General features: G+C 42.1%; 1 protein-coding gene across 3 annotated transcripts in view; it reads left to right on the forward strand.

Moving 5' to 3' along the window:
* The window catches only part of ptprn2 (protein tyrosine phosphatase receptor type N2), a 259,239-nt gene extending 254,519 nt beyond the window's left edge, over positions 1-4,720 (forward strand). For all 3 annotated transcript variants that reach the window (XM_062994511.1, XM_062994512.1, XM_062994513.1), the window contains exons 22-23: positions 1,828-1,901; positions 3,777-4,720. In XM_062994511.1, coding sequence (XP_062850581.1) covers positions 1,828-1,901; positions 3,777-3,848 — 146 coding nt within the window. In that variant the 3' untranslated portion in view covers positions 3,849-4,720. The remainder of the gene's footprint in view (positions 1-1,827; positions 1,902-3,776) is intronic.
* Positions 4,721-26,586: the final 21,866 nt, after the last annotated feature.

A 26,586-nucleotide genomic window follows, 5' to 3' on the forward strand; every position in this document is an offset into this window, starting at 1 on the left:
AGAAACAGATGGCCTACAGTCAGTAATTGTAGAACTACAAAGTGCTTCTATATGGTAAGTGGAGCTGATAAAATGGACAGTGAGTGTAGAAACAAGGAGGTGGTTTTAATGTTATGGCTGATCAGTGTATATATGTATTTGCTGTCTCTGTGTGTGTGTGTAAATGTGTGTGTATCAATTTACTTATATAAGTCTGTGTGTGTGTGTGTGTGTGTGTGTGTGTGTGTGTGTGTGTGTGTGTGTGTGTAAATGTATTTGTATAAGAGTGTGTGTGCGTGTGTGTGTATGTAGAAAGGTTCAGTCCCCCACACATGGCAGGTGTTCCAGTGTGTGCAGGACCCTTTCCCAGACTCCTGTGGTTCTATAGAGCAGAGGTGGATGGGGTGGATGAGAGTGGGGTGGATGAGAGTGGGGGGCGAGTTTTGGACCCCGGGCGTCTCCGTATTCTCTCCTCTCTCACTAATCAAAGCGTTCTGTACTTTTGTTCAGTTCCTCTCTCCTCTCCTGCATCACTCTCCTCTCTCTTTTCTTTATTTCTCTTTTACTTTTTTCTCCCCTCTCCAGAACCCCCATCCCCACACACACACACACCCAACACTCCTCGCCCCGCCACCCCGGACCTACCCCGGCTGCACCCCACATCTTTTTAATAAACGCCTCTCACTGCTCTCAGGCTCGGACGCTTTATTGTGGTTTTTTTGAGTGAAAGTTTATAAAAACCTCTCAGATCTTTTTCACTGCTCACCCACCTCCACTGTGTGAGGGGCAATTAAACACATCTAGTTTGATGGGTAGGCAGTTAGGTTGGTCAGTAGTCAACTGGATTGTTAGGTAGGTGGGTAGATGGATAAGAATTCAGGTAGTTAGGTATGTTTGTCTGGAGGCCGGTGGATATGTAGGTAGGTGGGTGGAGAAGATTGCAAGTAGAAGAAGATAAAAGATTTACTTTATGTGTCATATATACATATACAGGTGTACAGTACAATGAAATTCTTACTTTGCATATCCCAGCTTGTTTGGAAGCTGGGGTCAGAGCGCAGGGTCAGCCATCGTACGGCGCCCCTGGAGCAGACAGGGTTAAGGGCCTTGCTCAAGGACCCAACAGTGGCTGCATAGCAGAGCCTGGCTTTAAACCACCAATCTTCCGGTTGATAGCCCAAAGCTCTACCCACTGTGCTACCACTGTCCCTCTAGTAGGTAGGTGGTTGGATATTAAGGCAGGTAGGCTATTTGTTTGGTTGGTTGGGAGGCTGGTGGATAGGTAGGTAGGTGGGTAGGTGGGTCGATAGATATGAATGCAGGTTGGTTGGTTGGTTGGTAGACAACTGGATAGGTAGGTCAGTGGGTAGGTGGGGAGACAGTTATGTTGGTCAATAGTCAACTAGATAGTAGATGTAAATGCAGGCAGGTAGGTAGGTTGGGAGGCTGGTGGATAGGTAGGTAGGTGAATAGATGGATAGGTGGGTCGATAGTTATGAATGCAGGTAGGTAGGTTGGCTGCAAGGCTGGTGGATTGGTAGGTAGGTAGGTGGGTGGATATGAATGCAGGTAGGTTGGTTGGTTGGTTGGTTGGTTGGTAGACAACTGGATAAGTAGGTCAGTGGGTAGGGCTAGTGAGTAAGTGGATCAGTGGATATGATTGCAGGTAGTTAGGTTAGTCTGGACACGGTGGATACGTAGGTGGGTGGATATGAATGCAGGTAGGTTGATGGGTCGGTAGGCAACTAGATAAGTGGATGTTTTGATTGGATGGATGGATGAATGGATGGATGTTTTGATTGGATAGATGCCTGTATTTCAGCCTGTATTTCTGTGTCTGTGTTTTAGGTGCTAAAGAAATCGATATCGCTGCCACGCTGGAGCACCTGAGGGATCAGAGGGCCAACATGGTGCACACCAAGGTACCACGTCATGTTAACAAAATCACTAAAATGTGTAAATAAAATCACTAAAATCTGTAAATAAAATTAATAAAAGTCTGTAAATAAAATCACTAAAATCTGTAAATAAACTCACTAAAATCTGTAAATAAAATTGATAAGAATATGTAAATAAAATCAATAAAAATATGTAAATAAAATCAATAAAATTTGTAAAAGAAATAATAAAAATCTAAAATAAACAAATATCTGTAAAAACAAATCAATAAAAATATGTCAATGAAATAAAAAAAATCTTTAAAAAAAAAACATCTACTGTGGTTTTGGGCGACTTAAAACACATAAATATAAAGGAACCCTCCAATCAAACCACAATCAGTGGTGAGGAAAAGCAGCTCTGATATCGGGGGGAAAAGCAGCGACGCTTGATTGATTTAATTACAATAATTAGTGGTGTGGATCAGTCCTCCTGAGCTGAGAGACTGAGGGTCTCGAGATTAAAAAATACATTTAATTTAATATCTAAGCTCGATGTTTAGACTGGACTCATGACCTCACCGTCACCTTTGACCAGGGGCGTCCAAATTTTACTTGTCGGGTGCCAGATGTAGAAAAACTCTGAAAAAAGGGCCACGTGTAATTAATATCAACCACACGCTGACGAACTTAAAGTAAATACACTCCGTCATTACAGCAACAGTTTTCTGACAACTTAAACATGCAAACACGTCTTAAGATCTGCAGCTGTACGGGGTCAAAATCCTCCACACGTTCTCTATTGGGGACAGGTCAGGACTGCAGGCAGGTCGGTCCAGTACCCGTACCCTCTTCTTTCGCAGCCACGCCTTTGTAATGTTTGCAGCAGGTGGTTTTGCATCGTCTTGTTGAAAAATGCTGGACGTCCCTGGAAAAGACGACGACATGAAGGCAGCACATGTTGCTCTAAGATCTCAACGTACTTTACTGCATTAATGCTGCATCACAGAGGGTAAATGACCTTTACCAAGGGCACTGACACACCCCCATACCATGACAGACCCTGGTACTGACACACCCCCATACCATGACAGACAATGGTTTTTGGACTTGTTGCTGATAACAGTCTGGATGGTCCTTTTCGTCTTTGGTCTAAAAAAGACCTGGAATGCTGATTTATCTGACCACAATACACGTTTCCACTGTGTGATGGTCCATCCTAGATGCCTCCTAGCCCAGAGAAGTCGACGCCGCTTCTGGACATGGTTAACATAAGGCTTCTTTTTTGCACAGTAAAGTGTTAAGTATCATTCATGCAGTAACTCTGTATTGTAGAGCTTGATTAAGGTTTGATAAACTAATCCCTCACTCATGTGGTTATATCAGCTAGTGTTGAGTGGAGGTTCTTGATGCGGCGCCGTCTGAGGGATGGAAGATCACGAGCGTTCAGATTAATCTTTTACACACTGAAATTCCTCCTGATTCCTTGAACGGTTTAATGACATTCTGCACTGTAGAGGAAGAACATGCAAATCCCTTCCAATCTTTCTTTGAGGTTCATTGTTTTTAAACATTTCAATCATTTTCTCACACATTTGTGGACAAACTGGATCCTCTGATCATCTTTGCTCATCAGCTTTTCCTGGATGCTTTCACCTCATTACTAGCCCTAAATTGCCCCCGTCCTAACTTTTTTGGAATGTGTTGCAGGTCTGAAATGCAGGAATGGATTTTTTTTAATAAATGAAATTAAAGTTGAGCAGATAAAGCATAAAATATCTCAGGTTCATCCTGTCCGACATCAAATAAAAGTCAAAACCATACTGTCCCAACTTTTTCTGATTTGGGGTTGTAAAAGCAAGATAAATTGTTCTGAATTCTACCTAAACCTCAAACTCTCTCCTCTCTCTGTGTGTTTAGGAGCAGTTCGAGTTTGCTCTGACCGCCGTGGCTGAAGAGGTGAACGCCATCCTGAAAGCTCTTCCTCAGTGATGCGGATAGACGCTCACGTTTTTCTTCCTCTGTCCTATCTTTTTGTGAAGCGGTGACCCGTTCGTCCTCTTCCTGTTAACAGAAGCTGATCGGCGTTAGAGATTAATATATTTGGATATTCTGTACTCAGTTCTCTATAGCTTTACATTTATTAATCTTATATTTATTTATATGTGACATAAATAATAGGTTGTATTTTGTGATGCAGTGTGGACGACACTGTTTAAAACTCCCCATAGATCCCAAATATATATATAGAATATATATAGAATATATAGAATATGTAGGATATATAAAGTGTGTATTATACACTGTATGGGCAAAAGTATTGGGACACGCCTTGTATTTATTGAATATTTATTCCAGAGTTTATGAGTTGCTAACAAACTGGTGTAACAAACCAATGACATAAAGGAAATGACGTGCTTCCGACATTGCAGCAACAGTTTAGGGAAGGCCCTTTCCTGTTCCCTGACCTCAGGAGCTCTGGAATGAACCAGAACATCAACTGAGTGACTAAATGGGCACAAATTCCCATACACAGACATACTTCAAGTCTGGTGGGAAGCTTCTCAGAAGAGCTCTGTTGTAAAATGGGACATCCAGCAAGCTCACAGTCAGGCGTCCGAATACTTTTGGCCCTATGGTGTGTATTAAAGCTTGATATTTTGATGTGTGTGTGTGTGTGAGGTAGGTTAGTTTTGTGCTGAACGTATATTCAGTGTATCTACACACAGGGTATGTAGTGATTTTACCAAATAATCCACAGATTAGAACCAATAAATGTGAAGCTGCTGTTTTAAAGCTGTACATAATATTTTTGTGAATAGTATCATGCTTAAATATATAATAAATATTAATATAATACTAAAGTAACTGAATCATTCTTTGTGTGTCATCGATCAGCCATAACATTAAAACCACCTCCTTGTTGGAAGCACTTTGTAGTTCTACAATTACTGACTGAAGTCCATCTGTTTCTTCAATGGTCAGGACCACCACAGAGCAGGTATTATTTAGGTGGTGGATCATTCTCAGCACTGCAGTGACACTGACATGGTGGTGGTGTGTTAGTGTGTGTTGTGCTGGTATGAGTGGATCAGACACAGCAGCGCTGCTGGAGTTTTTAAATACCGTGTCCACTCACTGTCCACTCTTTTAGAAACTCCTACCTGGTTGGTCCACATTGTAGATGTAAAGTCAGAGACGATCGCTCATCTATTGCTGCTGTTTCAGTCGGTCATCTTCTAGACCTTCATCAGTGGTCACAGGACGCTGCCCACGGGGCGCTGTTGGCTGGATATTTTTGGTTGGTGGACGATTCTCAGTCAAATCTGTGGAAGAGAAACCGTAATATATAGAACGACTCCCACCTGGAGCGAATGAACGCTAACAAGGCTGGCACATCAAACATCAATCGTCTGTGCCTCCGCGCCCCCTCTGCCAGCCAGAAATGGCAATGAGGAAGGACACGACTCCAAACGTTACACATGCAGATTTTAGCCAGCGCTCATTAGCATAAGATTAGCATCCAAAACCTTAGATCCAACTACAAAAAGAGAAAAGCAGGTTGTCAGACAGAGGAGCTGGCAAATCTGTGGAAGAGAAACCGCGATATATAAAACGACTCTCACCTGGAGCGAATAAACGCTAACAAGGCTGAAACATCAAACATCAATCGTCTGTGCCTCCGCGCCCCCTTCGCCAGCCAGAAACAGCAATACAGAGGGACACGACCCCCCACGTTACACATTCAGATTTCAGTCAGTCATTAGCATACGATTAGCATCCGGAACCTTAGATCCGACTACAAAAAAGCTCCCTATTGATCACCAATACAGTCAGAGCATCTTTAAAATAGTACTAGCTTAGTAATGGTGCATGTACCTTGGCCAGAATTAGACCGAGTCAGGCATCACGGTTCTGGGAAATCTGTGGAAGAGAAACCGTAATATATAGAAAGACTCCCACCCGTGCCCCCTCAGTTGGCCAAAAACCGCAATGAAGAAGAACACGACTCCAAACATTACACATGCAGATTTCAGTCAGTCATTAGCATACAATTAGCATCCGGAACCTTAGATCCTCAGATAACCTGAGCCTCACCAGCATGCAGCTAATCTGAATGTAAAGCAGACATGCTAATCAGCTCATGAATGGAGATACGTCGGCCGTAATCACGCGTGTTCACTTGGTTATCAGCTGACGCACACAGGTTTATTAAGAACCCCAAAATTAGCAATGCTAATTGCTTCCCACAGCACCTAGTGTATTAGCAGGACTGCTATTCTGTCTTATCGTTCGATACGGCTAACAGGCTAACACAATCAATTATGGCTCCAGTCGTGACTGGCTTAATGCAGGCTGATTTTTTTAATTAGCTCGTTCCTGATGTAGCTTTACGCCGGTCGTCCTTGCTGCGACATTGCCCGCAGTTCTTGCCTCTGTGAGCACCGACGCTGCTCGTTATTTCTGTTAAACGTCTTTCAGCTACTGGTTAAGTTAGTTATTGTAGGGAGTGAAGAAAGCTGTGGGTGACCATACGTCCTCTCTTTCCCAGACATGTCCTCTTGTTTGGTCCTAAAAAATGCATCAGGTCTCGGTCGGGATCCTTGGGAAGCAGATTGCAGGACCTGGAAAGTGTTAAATAAAGGTGCCAGTTCAGCAAAACACAGAAGTGCAGCTAAAGGAGAGAGTTTGTCAGGTAAAAAATGGGTAAAACAGAAGATGCTGTTACTGCTGCAGAGGGAGTTTTTGCATGTCACACCACAAAGCATCACAACAGCTACAGATGGATGGACTGCAGCAAGCCTGCATAGTTAAAAAGTCTTTCCCTGATTCTGAAACAGCGTAAACATTTCAGAGGTTATCAACGCCGTGATAAGCGCCACATTCTGTCCAAATAGCTCCACTGATGAAACCTATTAAAAATTCAATAACATAATTGGATGGTTATTGATACATCTGTGACTCTCCATGCATGGGACTGGCCTCACCGAATCCACCAAAGTACGGACGAATAAGAAAGGCTCGTTTTTAAACAGTTTAAAAGTTTAAGCTAATATAAAAAAGCCCTGGCAACAATTTCTTGGAACTTAAAAGCACGTCTTCACGGACGTTTCACAGCTTCCTGGATGCCAGCGAAGCCGATAAGTGAGCTATAATTAAACGGACGCATGAGAAGACGCCGAAACTCCAGTTCTCACTTCCCAACCAAGTACAGATGAGAAATCCGTGATTACTCCGCCTTAAGAGCTCGGCTCAATCAGAGCAGCCGGAGAGAACATTAAAAAACCCAATTATACCCCCGTATTGTGCTCGAGTCCCCGGCCGGCCGGCCCCGCCCGTATTTCAGGACCTCAGGATGAAAACGCTCTCAAAGGCACTTCAGACTCGGTCCCGACTTGAGCCGGATTGTAATCACCGTCTGAGGTCTCTAAAGAACCCATCTGAGGTGCTCATCAGTGAAGCCAGACGAGAAAGGAAACGTCCCAACATTAAAGAAAAGAAGTGCTTTTTATTTTTATAATTTGAGTTAAATACAATATTAGCTTCAAAGAAAAACATAATAGACAGACAGACAGACAGATAGACATATAGATAGATAGATAGATAGATATACAGACAGACAGACAGACAGACAGACAGACAGACAGACAGGCAGACAGACAGACAGATATTTCATTTATTCAGAGAGCAATTATTATAATGAATGAATAATAAAAATATATATGAAGGTATATTTTGCCTTTGTATTTTGTGTTTATTGTCTCGGACTGAATGAAAAAACAATTATTTATTCTTTATAAATGTAACAGGTTTATTGTGCTTTTCTTAAAATCCACAGAGAAAAACAAACCTCTTAAACCTTTTATTTAACTAATAAAAGTATAAACTTTGGGAGGGGGGAGGCCGAAGCCCATCTAGATCAGTGTAGCTTAGTTTTTGTTTGTTTGTTTGTTTGTTTGTTTGGGTCTAGCAGCTTGTAGCTTATTTATGATGAGATTTGATCATTTTGGTTAAATACAAAATCAGGTTAAAATAAAAACATAATCACAACATACAGTTACAGGTATTTTAATGATTTCTGCTACTGTCTATTGTCTCTGACTGAATAAATAAACATTTTTCTTTATAAATCTAAAAATCCACTAAAAAAAACCATACAAACTTTGTTTCCAGAAAAGTTGGGACTTTTTTTAAACCTTTATTTATTTTCTTATAGGTACAAAAATTTGGAAGGGGGGCGACCGACGCCCATTTAAAACCCATAAGTTTGTTTATTAATTTAACAGGTCCATTACGGTTTCCAAAAAATCAGCTGACAGAGAATATAACCTACAAACCGCATTTCCAGAAGAGTTGGGACGTTCTCTTGAAGCTTTATTTAACTAATAAAAAAAAAAAAAATTTGGGAGGGGGGCAACCGAAGCTCATTTAGAACCAATCAGTTTGTTTATTTGTTTATTTATTCATTCGATTTGGCAGCCTATAGCTTATTTATGATGAGATTTGATCATTCTTGTTAAATAAAATATGTAAATAAAATAATAATAATAATAATAATGATAATAATAATAATAATAGTGATAATAATAATAATAGTGATAATGATAATAATAATAATGATAATAATAATAATAATGTTAATAATAATAATAATAAGTTATAATAATAATAATAATAATAATAGTAATAATAATAATAATAATAATAATAATAATAATAATAATAAAATAAAAAAAATAATAATAATAGTGATAATAATAATAATAATAATAATAATAATAATGATAATAATAAAATAATAATAATAATAAGGATAATAATAATAATAATAATAATAATAATAATAATAATGATAATAATAAAATAATAATAACTGGTATTTTAATGATTTCTGCAACTGTTTATTGTCTCTGACTGAAGTAATAGATTTAACAGGTTTATTGTGATTTTCTAAAAATCCACTGAAGGAGAAAATACAACCAGTTTCCAGAAAAGTTGGGACATTCTCTTGAACCTTTATTTAACTAATGAAAGGACAAGCGTTGGGAGAGGGGCGACCGACGCTCATTTAGAACCAATCAGTTGCTTAGACTGTGTACAGTCACAGTACTGTAGGTCACTTTGGATAAAAGCGTCTGCTAAATGATGTGAATGAATAAACTATAATAAACATTTTTTTATTTATAAATGTAACAGGTTTATTTTGCTTTTCTGAGGGAAAATATACAAACCGAGTTTCCAGAAATGTAGTAGGTGGGCGGCACGATGGCTCACAGCAAGAAGGTTTTGGGTTCGATTCCCAGGTGGAGCGGGTCCAGGTACTTTCTGTGTAGAGTCTGCATGTTCTCCCCGTGTCTGTGTGGGTTTTCTCCCAAGGTCCAAAGACCATTGAGAGCTAAGATAGGGTCCAGCACCCTCCGGGACCCTGATTAGGATAAGCAGCTTAGAAAGTCAGTAAGAAATGTAACATGTTTATTACATCAAATTTCCAGAAATGTTGGGACGCTCTCTTGAAGCTTTACTTAACTGATAAAAGTACAAAAATTATGGAGGGGGGCGGGCGACGCCCGTTTAGAACCGATCAGTGCAGCGTGGGTTTTTTTGTTTTATGAATCATCGTCGTTGCCCACATTTGAACTTACATTCATGCACCCTTGATGCTAAATGCTAATCCCCTTCAGCTAATCGTAGTTGGCGTGTTCATATTTCGAACTCTACGTTATAAAATATGTGGTGCAGCCGGCGGTTTGACTCTTTTCGGAGTCGCGGGGTCGTGAGATCGATAGCGGCGTTTGTTTTTGTGTCCCTCGGAGGAACCGCGGCGAGAAACCGATGCTGTTTGATTTGGGACACGTCCAGACGAGCTGTGTGTGGGAAGCGTTCCAAAAAAGCAGAGAGGAACAGGTGGGGTTGGGGCGTTCGCGAATCCAAATCCAGCGCCGCCGTTCCTCGTCCACGGCGTTTAAGCATACGGGGGCAGATTGCGGCGGGAGCGTCACATGTCTCGCCAAGAGCTCGGCGGGCTTTGATCTACTTCAAAAACGCGCGGCACAAAAGGGCTTTTAGGAGGCGGCGCTGACGGCGATGGGCACTCGGAGTGTTTTAAAACGAGAGTGGTACTACACCTGGGTATTGCTATGCTAATGTGGGCACTGGATGGGCATCAGCAAGCCGGCTGTGCCTCTTGGCATCATACGCTATATGGACAAAAGTATTGGGACGCCCCTTTTAATTCATGTGTTTCAGCCCTAACAGTTGCTAACAGGTGTAATAAATCAATCATAAACAGAATTACATGCATACAACAGTTTAGGGAAGGCCCTCTAGCTCACTCAAGAGCTCTGGAATGAACCGGAACATCAACTGAGGCCTACAAATGCTGTCATCTTTCGACTAAACATGCACAAATTCCCACACACAGTCTTCAAAGCCTTGTGAGAAGCCTTCCAGCTCCCAGCTCGTCCGTCCGTCTGTCTATCTAAACTCAGTTCAGGCAATGAAGCCTCTGATGGACTGTGTGGAACGTTATGACTATTTAGAGCTGAGCTGTTGTTGCTCCTGAATGTTTCACCTGCATGAGGTGGGTTCATTCGGAGATCCGTATAGCGCACAGAGAGTCCAATTCCAAGTCCTGAAAGGCTACAGCAGTGCTTTTACTTCAGAAGAAGGACTTTGACACCCCCGCATCGCTGTATATTCCACATTAGCCACCCGCTAGCCGCGCGTCTGGCTAAAATACCTAAATCCGCCGGTTAGCGTCCGAACAGTGTAGGATTAAAATGTAGCATCTGGCATCGAGCGGTCTCGTTTATTCCATCTCACGAAGCTCGACCTTTCAGGGGATGAATCTGTTTCCCCTCTCAGGCTCTTAAGGGGGATCGGGCGCTTTCATCACGCATTAAGTGGGAGGGGGCGCATCTGGCATTTCGTTAACCCCCCTTTTCACTACAAAAGAGCGTTTTATTTTAGCCGTCGTTTCCGTGCGCGCTCAACCTCGGCGACCCCAATATAGCGAACTGTCACTCAGCCTGAGCGGGTTTATCACCGCGGATCTAACCGCGACGCCCCTCTCCACAGAGACCACCAACATTTACATATTCAAACCGGCTCCGGCGCAGAGGGGGCGGGGCTCGCGGCGCCACAATTACAGCCCGTAATGAGGACGGCTAATCAGCGCACGGCTGGATATTAGCACCGCGTGCGCAGGTTAAAGGTTAATACATGGGAGGGGTGGAGAGGCGGTTCTGGGATTATAATAACGCACGAACCAAAATACGACCACGTTTGTTTAATCCGCCGAGGATTTCTATTGTTCTCTATACACAGACACATTTCCCATCATCCCACACTCCTGAGAAGAGGGCGTGTCTAAATTCTTACATCCCTTAAAGTGCTCCTGCTGAGGCGCCTTAGTTCTGAGTGATACTTGCTGCTCCTACCTAGCTGATCAGCTAATAACATGTCAAACTCATAAGGCAGATTATTTAGACGCTCACGTCACCGCAGTTTTAGCTTACTAAGCTAACACAGTTAGCATCATCAAACCGACACTAGCACACCAGCTAACGCCTCCCTCCGTGTACCGAAAATGCTTAAACGGTCCCTGAAGAACCCGAATTTACAAATAAACGACACTCGTATAATCACACCTTTATACAGATTAAACATCAATGAGAATTTATTTACATGAGAAAAGAACTCTGTTGGTTGCTCCGTGTTAGTCGTCCGCCACGTTTGTAGCATGACTGTAAGAATCCGCCGCTAGCTGGTGTAAAGAACAGGAAAGTACATGTTGACTGGGAAGAATTAAGGATGGAAGAATGTGACCAAACACAACAGTGACCTCAAGCATAGAACAAAAACAACACTGGATATTATACTCATATTATAGTGTAGCTTCAGCATTGTATCATGCTACTGGGGCTTAAATTTCCTTTGGGATCAATAAAGTGTCTGTCTGTCTATCTATCTGCCTATCTGTCTGTCTACCTGTCTGTCTATCTATGTATCTATATGTCTGTCTATCTGTGTGTCTGTCTATGTATCTATCTGTCTATCTGCCTGTCTGTCTATTTATCTGTCTGTCTGTCTGTGTATCTATGTATCTGTCTGTCTGTCTATCTGTTTATCTGTGTGTCTGTCTATCCATCTGTCTGTCTGTCTATCTATCTATACCATTTATCTATGTCTGTCTATCTATTAATTTATTTGCTTGTCTGTCTGCCTGTCTGTCTGCCTGCCTGCCTGCCTGTATGTCTATTTATCTGTCTGTCTGTGTATCTATTTATCTGTCTGTCCGTCTGTCCATGTGTCTATCTATCTATCTATCTATCTATCTATCTATCTATCTATCTATCTATCTATCTATCTATCTATCTATCTATCTATCTATATGTCTGTCTGTCTGTCTGTCTATCTATCTATCTATCTATCTATCTATCTATCTATCTATCTATCTATCTATCTATCTATATGTCTGTCTGTCTGTCTATCTATCTATCTATCTATCTATCTATCTATCTATCTATCTATCTATCTATCTATCTATCTATCTATCTATCTATCTATCTATCTATCTATCTATCTATATGTCTGTCTGTCTATCTACAGATCAAAATAAGACTGTTTATTGCTTGAGAGAATCTGTTATGAAAAATGGGTTAAACTGCCTCAATCAAGCTGAGTGAAGTTTATAAAGACGCGTCCCAGAAGACCTGAACGTAACGGCTCTGAATGCTGCTGTAAATAAAAGACCTGAACACAAGCCCACCAGCGACAGTGAGGTCGTGAGTTCAAATCTCAGCTCTGCTTGACTTTTTATAACTGCTGCAGTTACGACCCCTGCTGGCTGACACACCTGAAGTCATTAGTGAGAAGCTGATACTAGTAGATACTTTTGGTACTATAATGTATGAAGCGACGTGTGTGATACGGAGACGTTTGTTTGTGATAATTACACCTTTTATCCGTTATAAGCGAGCGCCTGTTTCCGCTACTATGAATAGTCCGTATGAACCGCTCCCAAGTGCCGGATTAGACGGGAACATCTGCACACATCACGAATAAAAAAAACCTATAAAATAAATATATTATTTTCTTTATAAAGGATAAAATATCACAGGATCATTTAGAGAGAAAACGCTCCTGGTTTCTATTGTGAGAGGATTCAATAATGTGTTATTAAAAACGCTGCGAGCGACGACCTGCACACATTCAGGCCTGATTGCACATTTTAATGAGACTCTGATTCTGAAAATAAATAAATAAATAAATAAAACAAAAGACGACGGCGGCGGCGGCGGAGGAACAAAAGCAGCGTGAGGAACAATGAGCCCACCGAATTAAATCTGCATCCGCCAAAAATTAGCATGTTTTATTCAACAGGCGCTCGGGGGCACGCCGGGGGCATCGCGCCGGGGGCATCGTGCCGGGTACCGGGGAGGACGGACGCGGGGTCGTTTAGCGTTCTCTGTGGGTGGTGCATAAAAATACGACTCTGAGGCGTAAAAACGAGTCGGATTTTAATTACCGTCACACTTCCACAAGGTATACTACAGGGTCAAAAGTATCTGGAAGCCCCTTTTAATTATTGTATTCATGTGTTTCAGCCTCATTAGGTCCTAACAGGTGTAATAAATCAAATCCCGTGCAGCAAACATACAGGCACAAATTCCCACAGACATACTCCAAAGTCTTATAAGAAACTTCTCAAAAGAGAGACTGACTGAATGTGCACAAATTCCCACAGACACGCTCCAAAGTCTGATAAGAAGCTTCATAAAAACGCGTTTTTGACTAACGTCTCACATCTTACAACAGTGGCATCAGTTTGGGGAAGGTCCTTTCCTGTTCCAGCAAAAAGTAAAAGCTCAGTTTAAAGAAACCCCAGTGTCTTGCACAGATTATTAACCATCAAACAAATTATGTCATCTTTTGACTGAGTGGGCACAAATTCCCACAGAAACACTCCAAAGTCGGTTGGTGTTCTAGCTGAGAAAAAGCTGAACAATGTCCAACTAGCTCATGGTCAGGCGTCCAAATACTTTTGGCCATATGGTGTATTTTAAATTATGTCCCATCTGCTCAGAAGACGAGAGGTTCCTGGTTTTTAAACCCAGCTTTTCTTCATGCACAGGGGCACACAGGAACAGGGGAGGACCTTCCCTAAACTGTTGAACCTGCCGTAAGATGTGGGAATAAAAAATCAGACATTAGTTACAATATACTGTATGATCAAAAGTATTTGGACGCCTGACCATGACCTTGCTGGACGTCTTTGTGTGATCTTTTCAGCTAGAAAAACAGACGCTCTTCTAAAAAGCTTCTTATAAGACTTTGGATTGTGTCTGTGGGAATTTGTGGCCATTCAGTCAAATTATGACAGCATTTGTGTGGCTGGTGGACTGATGTTGGTGTTCCAGTCCATCCCATCTGTGCAGGTCACTGTAGTCACAGGTCACTTCATGTCTTTATAGAGCTACACAGTAATGCTAGAACAAAGAAGGACCTTCCCTAAACTGTTTCTTATGTCGGTAGATGTGAGAAAATAAGACATTAGTCAAAATACACTGCATAGCCAAAAGTATTTGGACGCCTGACCATGATCTTTTCGGCTCAGAAGCTTCTTATAAGACTTTGGAGCATGTCTGTGGGAATTTGTGCCCATTTAGTCAAAAGATGACAGCTTTCGTTTGATTGTTGATTATCCAGTTCATCCCATCTGTGCAAGACACTGGAGTTTTTTTAAACCGAGTCTTTCTTCATGTCTTTAGAGAGCACACAGGAACAGGACAGGACCTTCCCCAAACCTGAGAAGCTTCTTATAAGATTTTGGAGCATGTCCGTTGGAATTTGTGCCACAGACATACTTCAAAATCTTATAAGAAGCTTTATAGAGGAGCGTCTGTTGTTCTAGCTGACTGAACAACTGGCTATACAGTATATTTTGACTAATGTCTCACATCTTACGGCAGTGGCATCAGTTTAGGGAAGGTCCTTTCCTGTTCCAGCATGAAGAAAAGCTCAGGTGCCCTGCACAGATGGGATGAACTAGAACATCAACAGTCAAACAAATGCTGTCATCTTTAGACTGAATGGGCACAAATTCCCACAGACATGCTCCAAAGTCTTATAAGAGAGTCTGTTGTTCTAGCTGAGAAGATCACACAAAGACGTCCAACAAGCTCACGGTCAGGCGTCCAATTACTTTTGGCCATGTAGTGTATTCAGACAATCTAGCTGCGATGCATTTTAGTTGTGGCAACAGTTTAGGGAAGTTCCTTTCCTGTTCCTGCTGGACTACCTGTGTATAAACACACTGTCTGATGGGTTTAACATTAAAACCTGATCTTAGGGCAGTTGTAGCCTGGCGGTTAACAAACTTGTAATCAAAAGGTTGCCGGTTCAAGCCCCACCACTGCCAGGTTGCTGCTGTTGGGCCCTTGAGCAAGGTCCCTCACCCTTAACTGTTTAGACACTATACTGTCACAGTGCTGTAAGTCGCTTTGGATAAATGTGTCTGATTAATGCCGAAAATGTACCTGATCTTACCGATGTACTTTTGAATTACTGGGTAAGTATTCCCACAGACACATTCCAAAATCAGGGAGAACTGCACCTATTATGGATTTGGAATGGGATGTCCAACACGGTCATGGTCCACATTTTTGGGCGTTCGGTTGACCGGGGGTCTAACACACTAGCCCACGAGCTATTGATCTCGAGCTATTGAGTACCTACTCAGAGTTGATTGGCTGTGTCTGAGGGTGGGAGGGATGAAGGGATTCCTCGTCTGTACACCATACGGCTCCCTGTGCGAACCCGCTTGTGGCAGCAGTCCAGTCTCAAAACTGAACCAAAAAAGACTGGACAGGAGTGTTATTGTGTGTAATCTGTCATTTAGGGGTCATCGGCGGGTCATCGGCAGGTCTCGGGACCTCCGTCCAAACCGAACACGACCCTCGTCTCACAATAACGATAAAAAGGTTTTAATTCTCGCATCCAATCCTCGTCTTATCGCTTATTATCGGCTAATGCTACAGGTCACGGGAGGTCCGGTCAGGTCTCGGGGTCAAACACCTGCCGCTCATCCTGAACAAACACCAGCTCACGACCTCCGACCGCGGGCTTTAGCACGACAAGAGAACGGGCGCCGGGCAGCCGGCGACCACCTTCAGTCTCTCCGTCTCTCGTCCATCCATAATTCATCCCGTATCCCTCCCCTAGCAACAGCATCCTAGCATCCTCTCCTCGTCTCTCGGCCTATGGGGACCGCTCGTGTCTCGCCGATTCCGGCCAATCGGTGCAGAGCGGAGAGAGAGAGAAAACGAAAACGAAACGGGTTCGCGTCGGGTTTCTGTCAGACGCCGTTCTGCTCTGATTTACAAGAAGGCAGAACACATCCGCCTTTGGAGGCTTACCAGAGACGAGGTTCGAACCTAGATGCCTGGAGTTGTGCACCACGCTGCCACCCTGTGTTTCTGCAACAAACGTAAAAATAGACTTACAAACACGTTTATTATTTGCGGCATTTACCAGACGTTTGTATCCAAAGCGACTTACAATTATGACTAAATACAATCTGACCAATCAAGGGTTAAGGGCATCACTCAGGAGCCCAACAGTGGCAGCTTAGTGGTGGTGGGGCTTGAACCAACAACCTTCTGATTACAAGTCCACTGCCCTACATAGGATTCATTTATTAGAAACGTAAATAAAAATAAGAACCCGTGACGGGTCGTGATGTTTTAAGGTCTCACAATGAAACCAGCCTTTTAGAGCGGTGGCCCCTGAGGCGTGATGATCCTTTTCCGAAGCGGACCCCCCCGCCCTCCTTCCCGTAAACACGCTATGCACGGAATGGAACAGTGGTCTCTTTGTCAAGGTTGTGGGAAGGAAGTCAAACAGCTGCCTTTTTCTAAAGAGAATTGTATCATGTATGGTCAGATGTAAAAAATTACAAAGTAAAAAAAAACGTGGAATAGTGGTCTCATTACCAAGGTCACAAATATGAACAGCTGCCTAATTCTGAAATGAATTTTATCTGATTGTAAGAGCATGGAATAGTGGTCTCTTTACCAAGGTCAAGGGAAGAAGACAAACTGACACTTTATTACAAAGGGAACTTTATCTGGTTGGTCAAACTGATCTTGACATAGAGACCACTATTCCATGTTCCTTTTACTTGTAGTTTTCAGATTACAAAGGGGAACAAACTGTCCTCTTGTTCTGAAAAGAATTGTATCTGACTGTAAGTAAAAAAGAACATGGAATAGTGGTCTCTTTGCCAGCATTAAGGGGAAGAAAACAAACAGCTGCCTTTTTGCCTTTTTTTTCCAAGCATGGAACAGTGGTGTCTTTGTCAAGGTCACGAATACAAACAGCTGCCTTATTCTGAAGGAAATTTTATCTGATTGTAAGTAAAAGAGACATGGAACAGTGGTCTCTTTACCAAGGTCAGGAGGAAGAAAACAAACTGTTGCCTTATTCTAAAGAGAATTTCATCTGATTGTAAGTAAAAAAAGCATGGAATAGTGGTCTTTTTGCCAAGGTCCCAAAAACAAACTGCTGTCTTATTACGAGGTTTTTTTTAAACTAATTTGTAAGTAAAAAAATGGAACAGTGGTCTCTTTACCAACATCAAGGGAAGAAGACAAACTGACACCTTATTACAAAGAAAGTTTAATGTGATTGGTCAAACGTAATCTGAAAACTACAACTAAAAGGAACATGGAATAATGGTCTCTATGTCAAGGTTGTAGGAAGGAAAACAAACAGCTGCCTTATTACAATGTTTTCTTTTTATCTGTATTGTCAGATGTCATCCAAAAACTATGAGTACAAGGGACGTGGAATAGTGGTCTCTATGTCAAGACCAAGGGGAGAAAAAACAAACTGTCGCCTTATTCTGAAAAGAATTTTATGTGGTTGTAAGTAAAAAAAAAGAGCATGGAATAGTAGTCTCTTTACCAGCGTCAAGGGGTAGAAAACAAACAGCTGCCTTTTTGCATTTTTTTTCAAGAGCATGGAATAGTGGTCTCTTTGCCAAGGTTGTAGGAAGGAAAGCAAACCGCTGCCTTATTATGAGGGTTTTTCATCTGTATTGTCAGATGTAGTCTAAAAACTGTAAGTAAAAGGAACATGGAATAGTGGTCTCTATGTCAAGTTCATGAAAGCAAACAGCTGCCTTATTGCCTTTTTTTTCCAGAGCATGGAATAGTGGTCTCTTTGCCAAGGTTGTAGGGAGGAAAACAAACAGCTCCCTTATTTCGATGGTTGTTTTAATCCGTATTTTCAGATATCATCTTAAAACTGTAAGTAAAAGGAACGTGGAATAGTGGTCTCTATGTCAAGACCAAGGGAAAGAAAACAAACTGTCACCTTATTACAAAGAGAACTTTATCTGATTGGTCAAACGCAATTTGAAAACTACAAAGCAGAGATGTTCACAAGTCACAAAATACGAGTCTGAGTCAAGTCACGAGTCTTTAGGCTAGAGTCTGAGTCAAGTCACGAGTTTTTAGACTAGAGTCTGTGTCAAGTCAAGAGTCTTTAGTCTAGAGTCTGTGTCAAGTCAAGAGTCTTTAGGCTAGAGTCCGAGTCAAGCCACGAGTCTTTAGGCTAAAGTCCGAGTCGAGTCACGAGTCTTTAGACTAGAGTCCGAGTCAAGTCATGAGTCTTTAGGCTAGAGTCTGTGTCAAGTCAAGAGTCTTTAGGCTAGAGTCCAAGTCAAGTCACAAGTCTTTAGACTACAGTCCGAGTCAAATCACGAGTCTTTAGGCTAGAGTCGAAGTCAAGTCACAAGTCTTTAGTCTAGAGTCCGAGTCAAGCCACGAGTCTTTAGGCTAGAGTCCGAGTCAAGTCACGAGTCTTTAGACTAGAGTCCGAGTCAAGTCATGAGTCTTTAGGCTAGAGTCCGAGTCAAGTCACGAGTCTTTAGGCTAGAGTCCAAGTCAGGTCACGAGGCTTTATGCTAGAGTCCGAGTCAAGTCACAAGTCTTTAGTCTAGAGTCTGAGTCGAGTCATGAGTCTTTATGCTAGAGTCCGAGTCAAGTCACGAGTCTTTAGGCAAGAGTTTGAGTCAAGTCACGAGTCTTTAGACTAGATTCCGAGTCAAGTCACGAGTCTTTAGGCTAGAGTCCGAGTCAAGTCACGAGTCTTTAGACTAGAGTCCGAGTCAAGTCACGAGTCTTAAGGCTAGAGTCCGAGTCAAGTCACGAGTCTTTAGTCTAGAGTCCGAGTAAAGTCACGAGTCTTTAGGCTAGAGTCCGAGTCAAGTCACGAGTCTTTAGGCTAGAGTCCGAGTCAAGTCACGAGTCTTTAGGCTAGAGTCCGAGTCAAGTCACGAGTCTTTAGTCTAGAGTCCGAGTAAAGTCACGAGTCTTTAGGCTAGAGTCCGAGTCAAGTCACGAGTCTTTAGGCTAGAGTCCAAGTCAAGTCACGAGTCAATATAATAAACACAAAACATATATTATAAATGTAGTGTAGAAATAAAAAAATAATCTGTAAGTTCAGATAAAAACAACAACAGATTAGCGAGTGTATTTAGCCGTTTTACTTCGTGTCTTTACTTTCCTCCTCATTGTGTAAATGAATGTAATTTCTGTAACAAGAAGGTTCCAGTTAAAAGCTTCAACTGATACGTTTTGTTTTCATTACAGAACAAAAGCGCTCGATAAATCACGGCACAGCGGCCAAAATCCAAAACACAGCAAAAACATCATAACCGCTGCTTACCTTAGCTTCTGTTCTTCCAGATGCTATTACATTTATAAGCGTGCGTCCCATTAGGAATAGAATTCGTTATTTTGTAAATGTGCTTATAATTAAAAACCTCTAAACTCTTCCCGGTCGTGAAGTAAAACAGGAAGTCGTTAGAAAGCCGATCGAGCGTTTCATTACCACGTCATCTGTGTGACCCAAACTGAATAAATGCAAATAACAGCATTTCTTACTAACAATTACAATCAGAAGCTCTGATTGGTTCAGAAAGCCATTATGTCATAAGTCATTATTATTAGAGAGCAAACAATGACACGATCAGAATGTCAGATATATATATATAATTGTTACACGTAACTAATGGTAACACATGCTGACGCTAGCAACTCTTGTTGTTTACGAGTCTTTTTTTTTGCGAGTCATGAGTCGTTTCACACCAGTAAAACCATTGCTAGAGTCAGGAACCACATCAGGAACCGGTTATTGCTGTGATTATAGAGCGCGATGGCCGGAAGCTCTCAGGTGTCGCGGCTCTTCGAGGAACGCGAATAAACAAGTCAGGAGCGTGGCGGCGCTAATGCTATGCTAATGATATGGTAATAATGAAATGCTAATGATGTTTTTCCAGCCCACCTGACCCACAGGCGCCCACTGATCCATGTGATGAGGGGATCAGGAGGGATGCTGGGTAATAATTATCTTCTCCGCTGACGGAAAATTAGAACGACACACCTTTCAGCCGCGCTAACCGAGTGACGCGAGGCGAGGCAGGGCGGTGAGCAGAGCGGTTTCAGACTTTCAGAAACTTTTAGGACACCAAGAAGGTCCTGGGTTTGATTCCCAGACGGAGCGGTCCGGGTCGTTTCTGTGTGGAGTTTGCATGTTCTCCCGGTGTCTGTGTGGGTTTCCTCCGGGTGCTTCGGTTTCCTCCCACAGTCCAAAGACGTGCAAGTGAGGTGAACTGGAGACACTAAATTGTGTTTGATATTAATCACGCTAGCACACCAGAGCTGACATTTCGAACTCGTCGGTTCGAATCCCAGCTCTGCCATCCGGCTGGGCTGGGCGGCCACATGAACAACGTTTGACTGTTGTTCATCCAGGTAGGGAGCCGGATAAGGACCTCATAACTGATGCAATTACGACCTCTGCTGGCTGATCGATGGCGCTGCACAGAGTTAAGGAATAATGCTGATCAGGGTGTGTACTCCGTTCGCCTCGTGCAGGTGAAAAGATGCAGTCAATACTGCACACTTGTTGGAGGGGGCATGTGATATACACCGATCAGCCATAACATTAAAACCACCTCCTTGTTTCTACACTCACTCTCCATTTTATCAGCTCCACTTACCATATAGAAGCACTTTGTAGTTCTACAATTACTGACTGTAGTCCATCTGTTTCTCTACATGCTTTGTTACCCCCTTTCACCCTGTTCTTCAATGGTCAGGACCCCCACAGGACCACCACAGAGCAGGTATTATTTAGGTGGTGGATCATTCTCAGCACTGCAGTGATACTGACATGGTGGTGGTCTGTTAGTGTGTGTTGTGCTGGTATGAGTGGATCAGACACAGCAGCGCTGCTGGAGTTCTTAAACACCTCACTGTCACTGCTGGACTGAGAATCATCCACAAACCAAAAATATCCAGCCAGCAGCGCCCCGTGGGCAGCGTCCTGTGACCACTGATGAAGGTCTAGAAGATGACCGACTCAAACAGCAGCAATAGATGAGCGATCGTCTCTGACTTTACATCTACAAGGTGGACCAACTAGGTAGGAGTGTCTAATAGAGTGGACAGTGAGTGGACACGGTATTTAAAAACTCCAGCAGCGCTGCTGTGTCTGATCCACTCATACCAGCACAACACACACTAACACACCACCACCATGTCAGTGTTACTGCAGTGCTAAGAATCATCCACCACCTAAATAATACCTGCTCTGTGGGGGTCCTGTGGGGGTCCTGACCATTGAAGAACAGGGTGAAAGAGGGCTAACAAAGCATGTAGAGAAACAGATTGACTACAGTCAGTAATTGTAGAAGTGCTTCTCTATGGTAAGTGGAGCCTTGCTCAGGGGTCCAACAGAGGTAACTTGGCATTGAAGAAGCTTAAACCAGCAATCTTCTGATAATGGGTCCAGTACTTTAATCACTAAGCCACCGCTGACCAGTTGGTCCTGAGAAACTCCAGAGTCTCAAACTCTCAGAGCCTTGACGTCAACCTTACTGACCACCAGAGGGATGAATTAGAACATCAGCCCTGAGTTTGACTGGATTGTAATTACTATGGAACAGTGTTTACTATGGAACAGTAATTAAGAGGGCGTCCACACACTTTTGGCCATGTCGTGTATTTTTTGACAGTTTTATAAAAGACCCGGTGAATCAGAAGCAGGAAGTTACTTTAGCTAATTGGTGAAACGAACCAAAGTGCTTCGCATCAATGTTCTCACCTCCTGAACCGCCGAGCAGCGGCCGCGGTCGCTCCTAATGGACTCCGATGGTTCATCCGACTCTGACGGGGTGACGCTGGGGTCTCACCCGGTAATGTGCTCGCTCCGAAAACACAGCAACAGCAACAAATACATAATGAAGTCGAATAACAACCGGGGCCGGAAAAAAAATAAATAAATAAAAAAAAATAAATAAAAAAATAAAAAAATAAATAAATAAATAAATAAATAAATAAATAAATAAATAAATAAATAAATAAATAAATAAATAAATAAATAAATAAATAAATAAATAAATAAAACAAACAAACACCCAAAAAATTGATTTTGACCTGAAGAAGGAAAATATACACACTCACTGAGCACTAGGAACGAAATGAGGTGCAGAAACAAAAACAAAATGAGGTGCAGGAACGAAATGAGGTGCAGAAAGAATTGAGGTGCAAAAAAAATGAGGTGCAGAAACAAAAACTAAATGAGGTGCAGGAACAAAATGAGGTACAGAAATGTACCTTGTGGGTATACAATTACTGACTGTAACCCATTGGTACCAAGTATATCAATGGAAGGAGACCCCCACTGACCCGATGATGTTTGGGCGGTTCTCAGCACCGCACTGATACTAACATGGTAACGACATGATGGTGTGTTATTTGCATTTCTCGAGGATTTTACTGCGCTGTGGTTCGGTGGAGTCCTAGAGACTTAGACTCGGCTTGGTAGCTCTTTACAGATTAATTACAAACACCGAACACACTCACTGAGCACTTTATTAGGAACACCATTCTCCCACTGACATTCATTCATTTTTGGTAAGCTAAACCAACTGTACAGATGAACTTTAGGGGTATACAATCACTGACTGTAGCCCATTTGTACTATCAATAGAAAGAGACCCCCATAAGACCTGCACTGACCTGATGATGTTTGGGTGGAACAAACATAATAATGACGTGATGGTGTGTGTTGTTCGGGTATGAGCGTAGCAGGTGCAGGAATGTTGTTGGGATTTTTAAACACTATTTAAACACACCGACCCAGTTAGCGCCGGTTGTAGGTGGACAGTTAGAGACTTTCTGATCACTGGACGCTGGTGGCTGCCAGTATCAACAATCCCAACAACACTGCTGCACCTGATACACACTGTTGTACCAGAACATCACACACTACCAACACGTCATTATTGTGTTAGAGAATGGTCCACCATCCAAACATCATCTGGTCAGTGTTGGTCAAGCAAGGTAGAGAAGGGCGACAAAGTATAAAGATAAACAAATGGTCTGCAGTCAGTGATTGTATACACAGAACCTCATCTGAATGACAGGTGAAGCTTTTAAAATAGCAGATAGGTGTTCCTAATAAACTACATAAGCAGTTTCTGTTTTGTTGCTTCTTACAGTCAAACAATGAGCGCTGCAAATAAAGACAAACTCAAACAGAACCAGAATAATGAGAGAGAAATCAGTAACGATCAGAAGACGAGTGAATCGTATTCCGCTCATTTTACTCAGCACAGCGGCGCCCGAGCAAACAGAAGTAATTAAAGAACCAAAATTGAGCACTTACAGCGCTAACAAAGCGAGCATTAGCATGGATTTTAGCTCATGCGCAGGTCGAGTGGATGGAAGCAATCTGAAAATAGCAAACATGCAGATAAGAAACGACACAATAAGAAAACATAAGATAAGATAAAATAAGATAAGATAAAATAAGATAAGATAAAATAAGATAAGATAAAATGAGATTAGATGAGATAAGATAAAATAACATAGGAAAACATAAGATAAGATAAAACAACACAATAAGAAAACAAGAAAAAAAACATAATATAAGATCAAATGAGATGAGATACAATAAAATAAGATAAGATAGCACAAGAAAACATAAGATTAAATTAGATGAGATAAGATAAGATAGCATAGGAAAACATAAGAGAAGATAAGAAAACATAAGATAAGATAAGATAAGATAAGATAGCATAAGAAAACAAGATAAAATAAGATAAGATAAGATAAAGTGAGATGAGATAAGATAAGATAAGATAAAACATAAGATAAAATGAGATAAGACAAGATAAGATAAGATCAAATGAGATGAGATAAAATGAGATGAGATGAGATAAGATAACAGGAAAACATAGGATAAAATGAGATGAGATAAAATAAGATAACAGGAAAACATAAGATAAGATAAAATGAGATGAGATAAGATAAGATAACAGGAAAACATAAGATAAGATAAAATGAGATGAGATAAGATAAGATAAGATAAGATAAGATAAGATAAGATAAGATAAGATAACAGGAAAATATAAGATAAGATAAAATGAGATAAGATAAGATAGCATAGGAAAACATAATATAAGATAAGATAAAATGCGATTAGATAAAATGAGATAAGATAAGAAGATAAAATGAGATGAGATAAGATAGCATAAGATAAGACAAGATAAAATAAGATAAGAAAACGTGAGATAAGAAAACATGGGATAAGAAAACAAAAGATAGTAAAACAAGATAAAAAATTAAAAATGTAAAATCATTAAGAGTAAAATATCAGTTCTACAGAAAACAGCATGAGACTCCAACACCCCTAATTATTACCTCAGAACTAAAAGGGAGTTAAACCTAACCCCAGCCGTAACTTCAGCCACCGTGTTCTTATTTTTTTAAATATAAGAATATGATTTCATTTTGTTTAATATATTTATATATTTTTATATATTGATAAATCTATTATAAGTCTATTATATATCGTGAATAAATCATTTTGCACCTGAAGTAAAATGCTCACAACATTTATTTTCTCTCTTTTTTCTCGTAGGCGATGGTGGAGACGGTGAACAACCTGCTGCAGCGCCACTCTCAGGCCGCGTGGAGGGCGCTGTCAGTCATCGAGCAGTTGGTGGACACGGTGGAGATGGCCGCCTTCATGCTGGCCGACGACCTGCTGAAGACCGACACCATCCAGGAGAGCGCTGAGAACATCCGTACGTCTGCACGGGCACGCCTACACACCTAAACCAGGAGGGTCCGAAAGTGCAAATCTGGGTTGCAGGGTTACTTTGGTCGACAGTGGTTGCAGGAATAGCTCAGAATCTTGGCAACTGTCGGAAAATGCCAATCTAGGAGCAGTGTGTAAAGCACTATACCACTAGACTCTGGAGCAGTCTATAGTTTATAGATCTGCTGGGAATTATAGAGAAGTCAGAGTGGTTTGGGAACCCCCTAAAGGAACAGTAGTTGATGAGCGTGTGGAGTGTCAGCCAGATAATAAGCCCGGAGAATTCACAGCTCAAACTCATAACCTTAAAGTCGGAATCAGAACGTTGCGTTAATACAGTTGCTGACTAAACAAAACATACAGTACAAACTAATTAACCATTAGGAGCGAGTAAGGGACCAGTAGGAAGACAGGATTTGTGGGCCGGTCAACCTGCTCCTGTCGCTTGAAGCCTTTCGGTAAAGGGGTGGAGCACTTGGCATGTGTACTTTGACCAGTCTGCAACTACCAGCCACCTACAGAAGAGTTCGATCCACCGTGATTGGTCTACCCTTTATGTCCTCTGGCATCGAAGAGTCTTGGCCGCCCAGCAACCTGCCGGCGGCTCTTGACTCGTCCTTCTTCAGAGATGCCAAACTCAGTTGACGCCAGCACATCAGTCGACGCCAAGATGCCATTTTTCAAAGCGAAGTTTGATCAAGGAAGCTGCCAGAATTGCCTGAGTAAATAAATATGTTTTTAATCTGGACTCGAACATTGAGACTGTCTGAAATAAACACGTGTGGAAAGACTGCCGTGAATAACGAACTAAACTGTCTAAATCCGTGAGTGCTAAGCTTGCATTGACGCTGCCAAAAAGACTCTTGGACAGATGACGTCTGAAGGGTCTGAATACGTTTCAGAACAGGACGTTTCTGATTTTGATTAAATAATTATGGGTCATTAAGTGAAGATTGATGTCAGATACAGTAATTAAATCCATCAGCTGTTGTTCTGGCTTCCTGCTGTGGTCCAACATCTAACTTAGACACTGTTCTGTTGGCAGACGGAGAAAAAAAATAAACAAAAGAATAAAAAAACACCACGCCACCCCCACGTCCTGCTTTATCTGTGCCAGCGGTGCATAATGCAGCCGGAGCTTTGAAGCAGGACGCCGGTGAGTCATGTAGCTGCGAAGTATCAGAACGAAGCGGTGTCTCGGTGCCTTAAGGTGGCTCCTCCATCACCAGAGAGAGAGAGAGGAAGCAGCCTGGCCTCGCTCTGCCCACGCAGTGACCCGTCTCAGGTAAACAAGAGTCTTCTAACAGCCGCCACTGCCTCAGGAAAGTCGCCTTCCTCTCCTCCTCCTCCTCCTCCTCCTTATTCCACCCCCAGCCCGAGGTTCCGTTCGGTCCCTCTGAGCACCTCCTGTTCAAAAACAGTCCTGCTGACGGGCATTTTTCCCTCGTTTACACCAGAGGAGAAGCATCATAGCCGTTCACCTCCTTCACTCCCCGTTCTCCTCTGAGATACCTTCATCTCTCCTGCTTCGCCTCCAGCTCTTCATCCT

Source organism: Trichomycterus rosablanca, chromosome 4 (genome assembly GCF_030014385.1).
Source record: "Trichomycterus rosablanca isolate fTriRos1 chromosome 4, fTriRos1.hap1, whole genome shotgun sequence".
NCBI classification, from domain to species: Eukaryota; Metazoa; Chordata; class Actinopteri; order Siluriformes; family Trichomycteridae; genus Trichomycterus; species Trichomycterus rosablanca.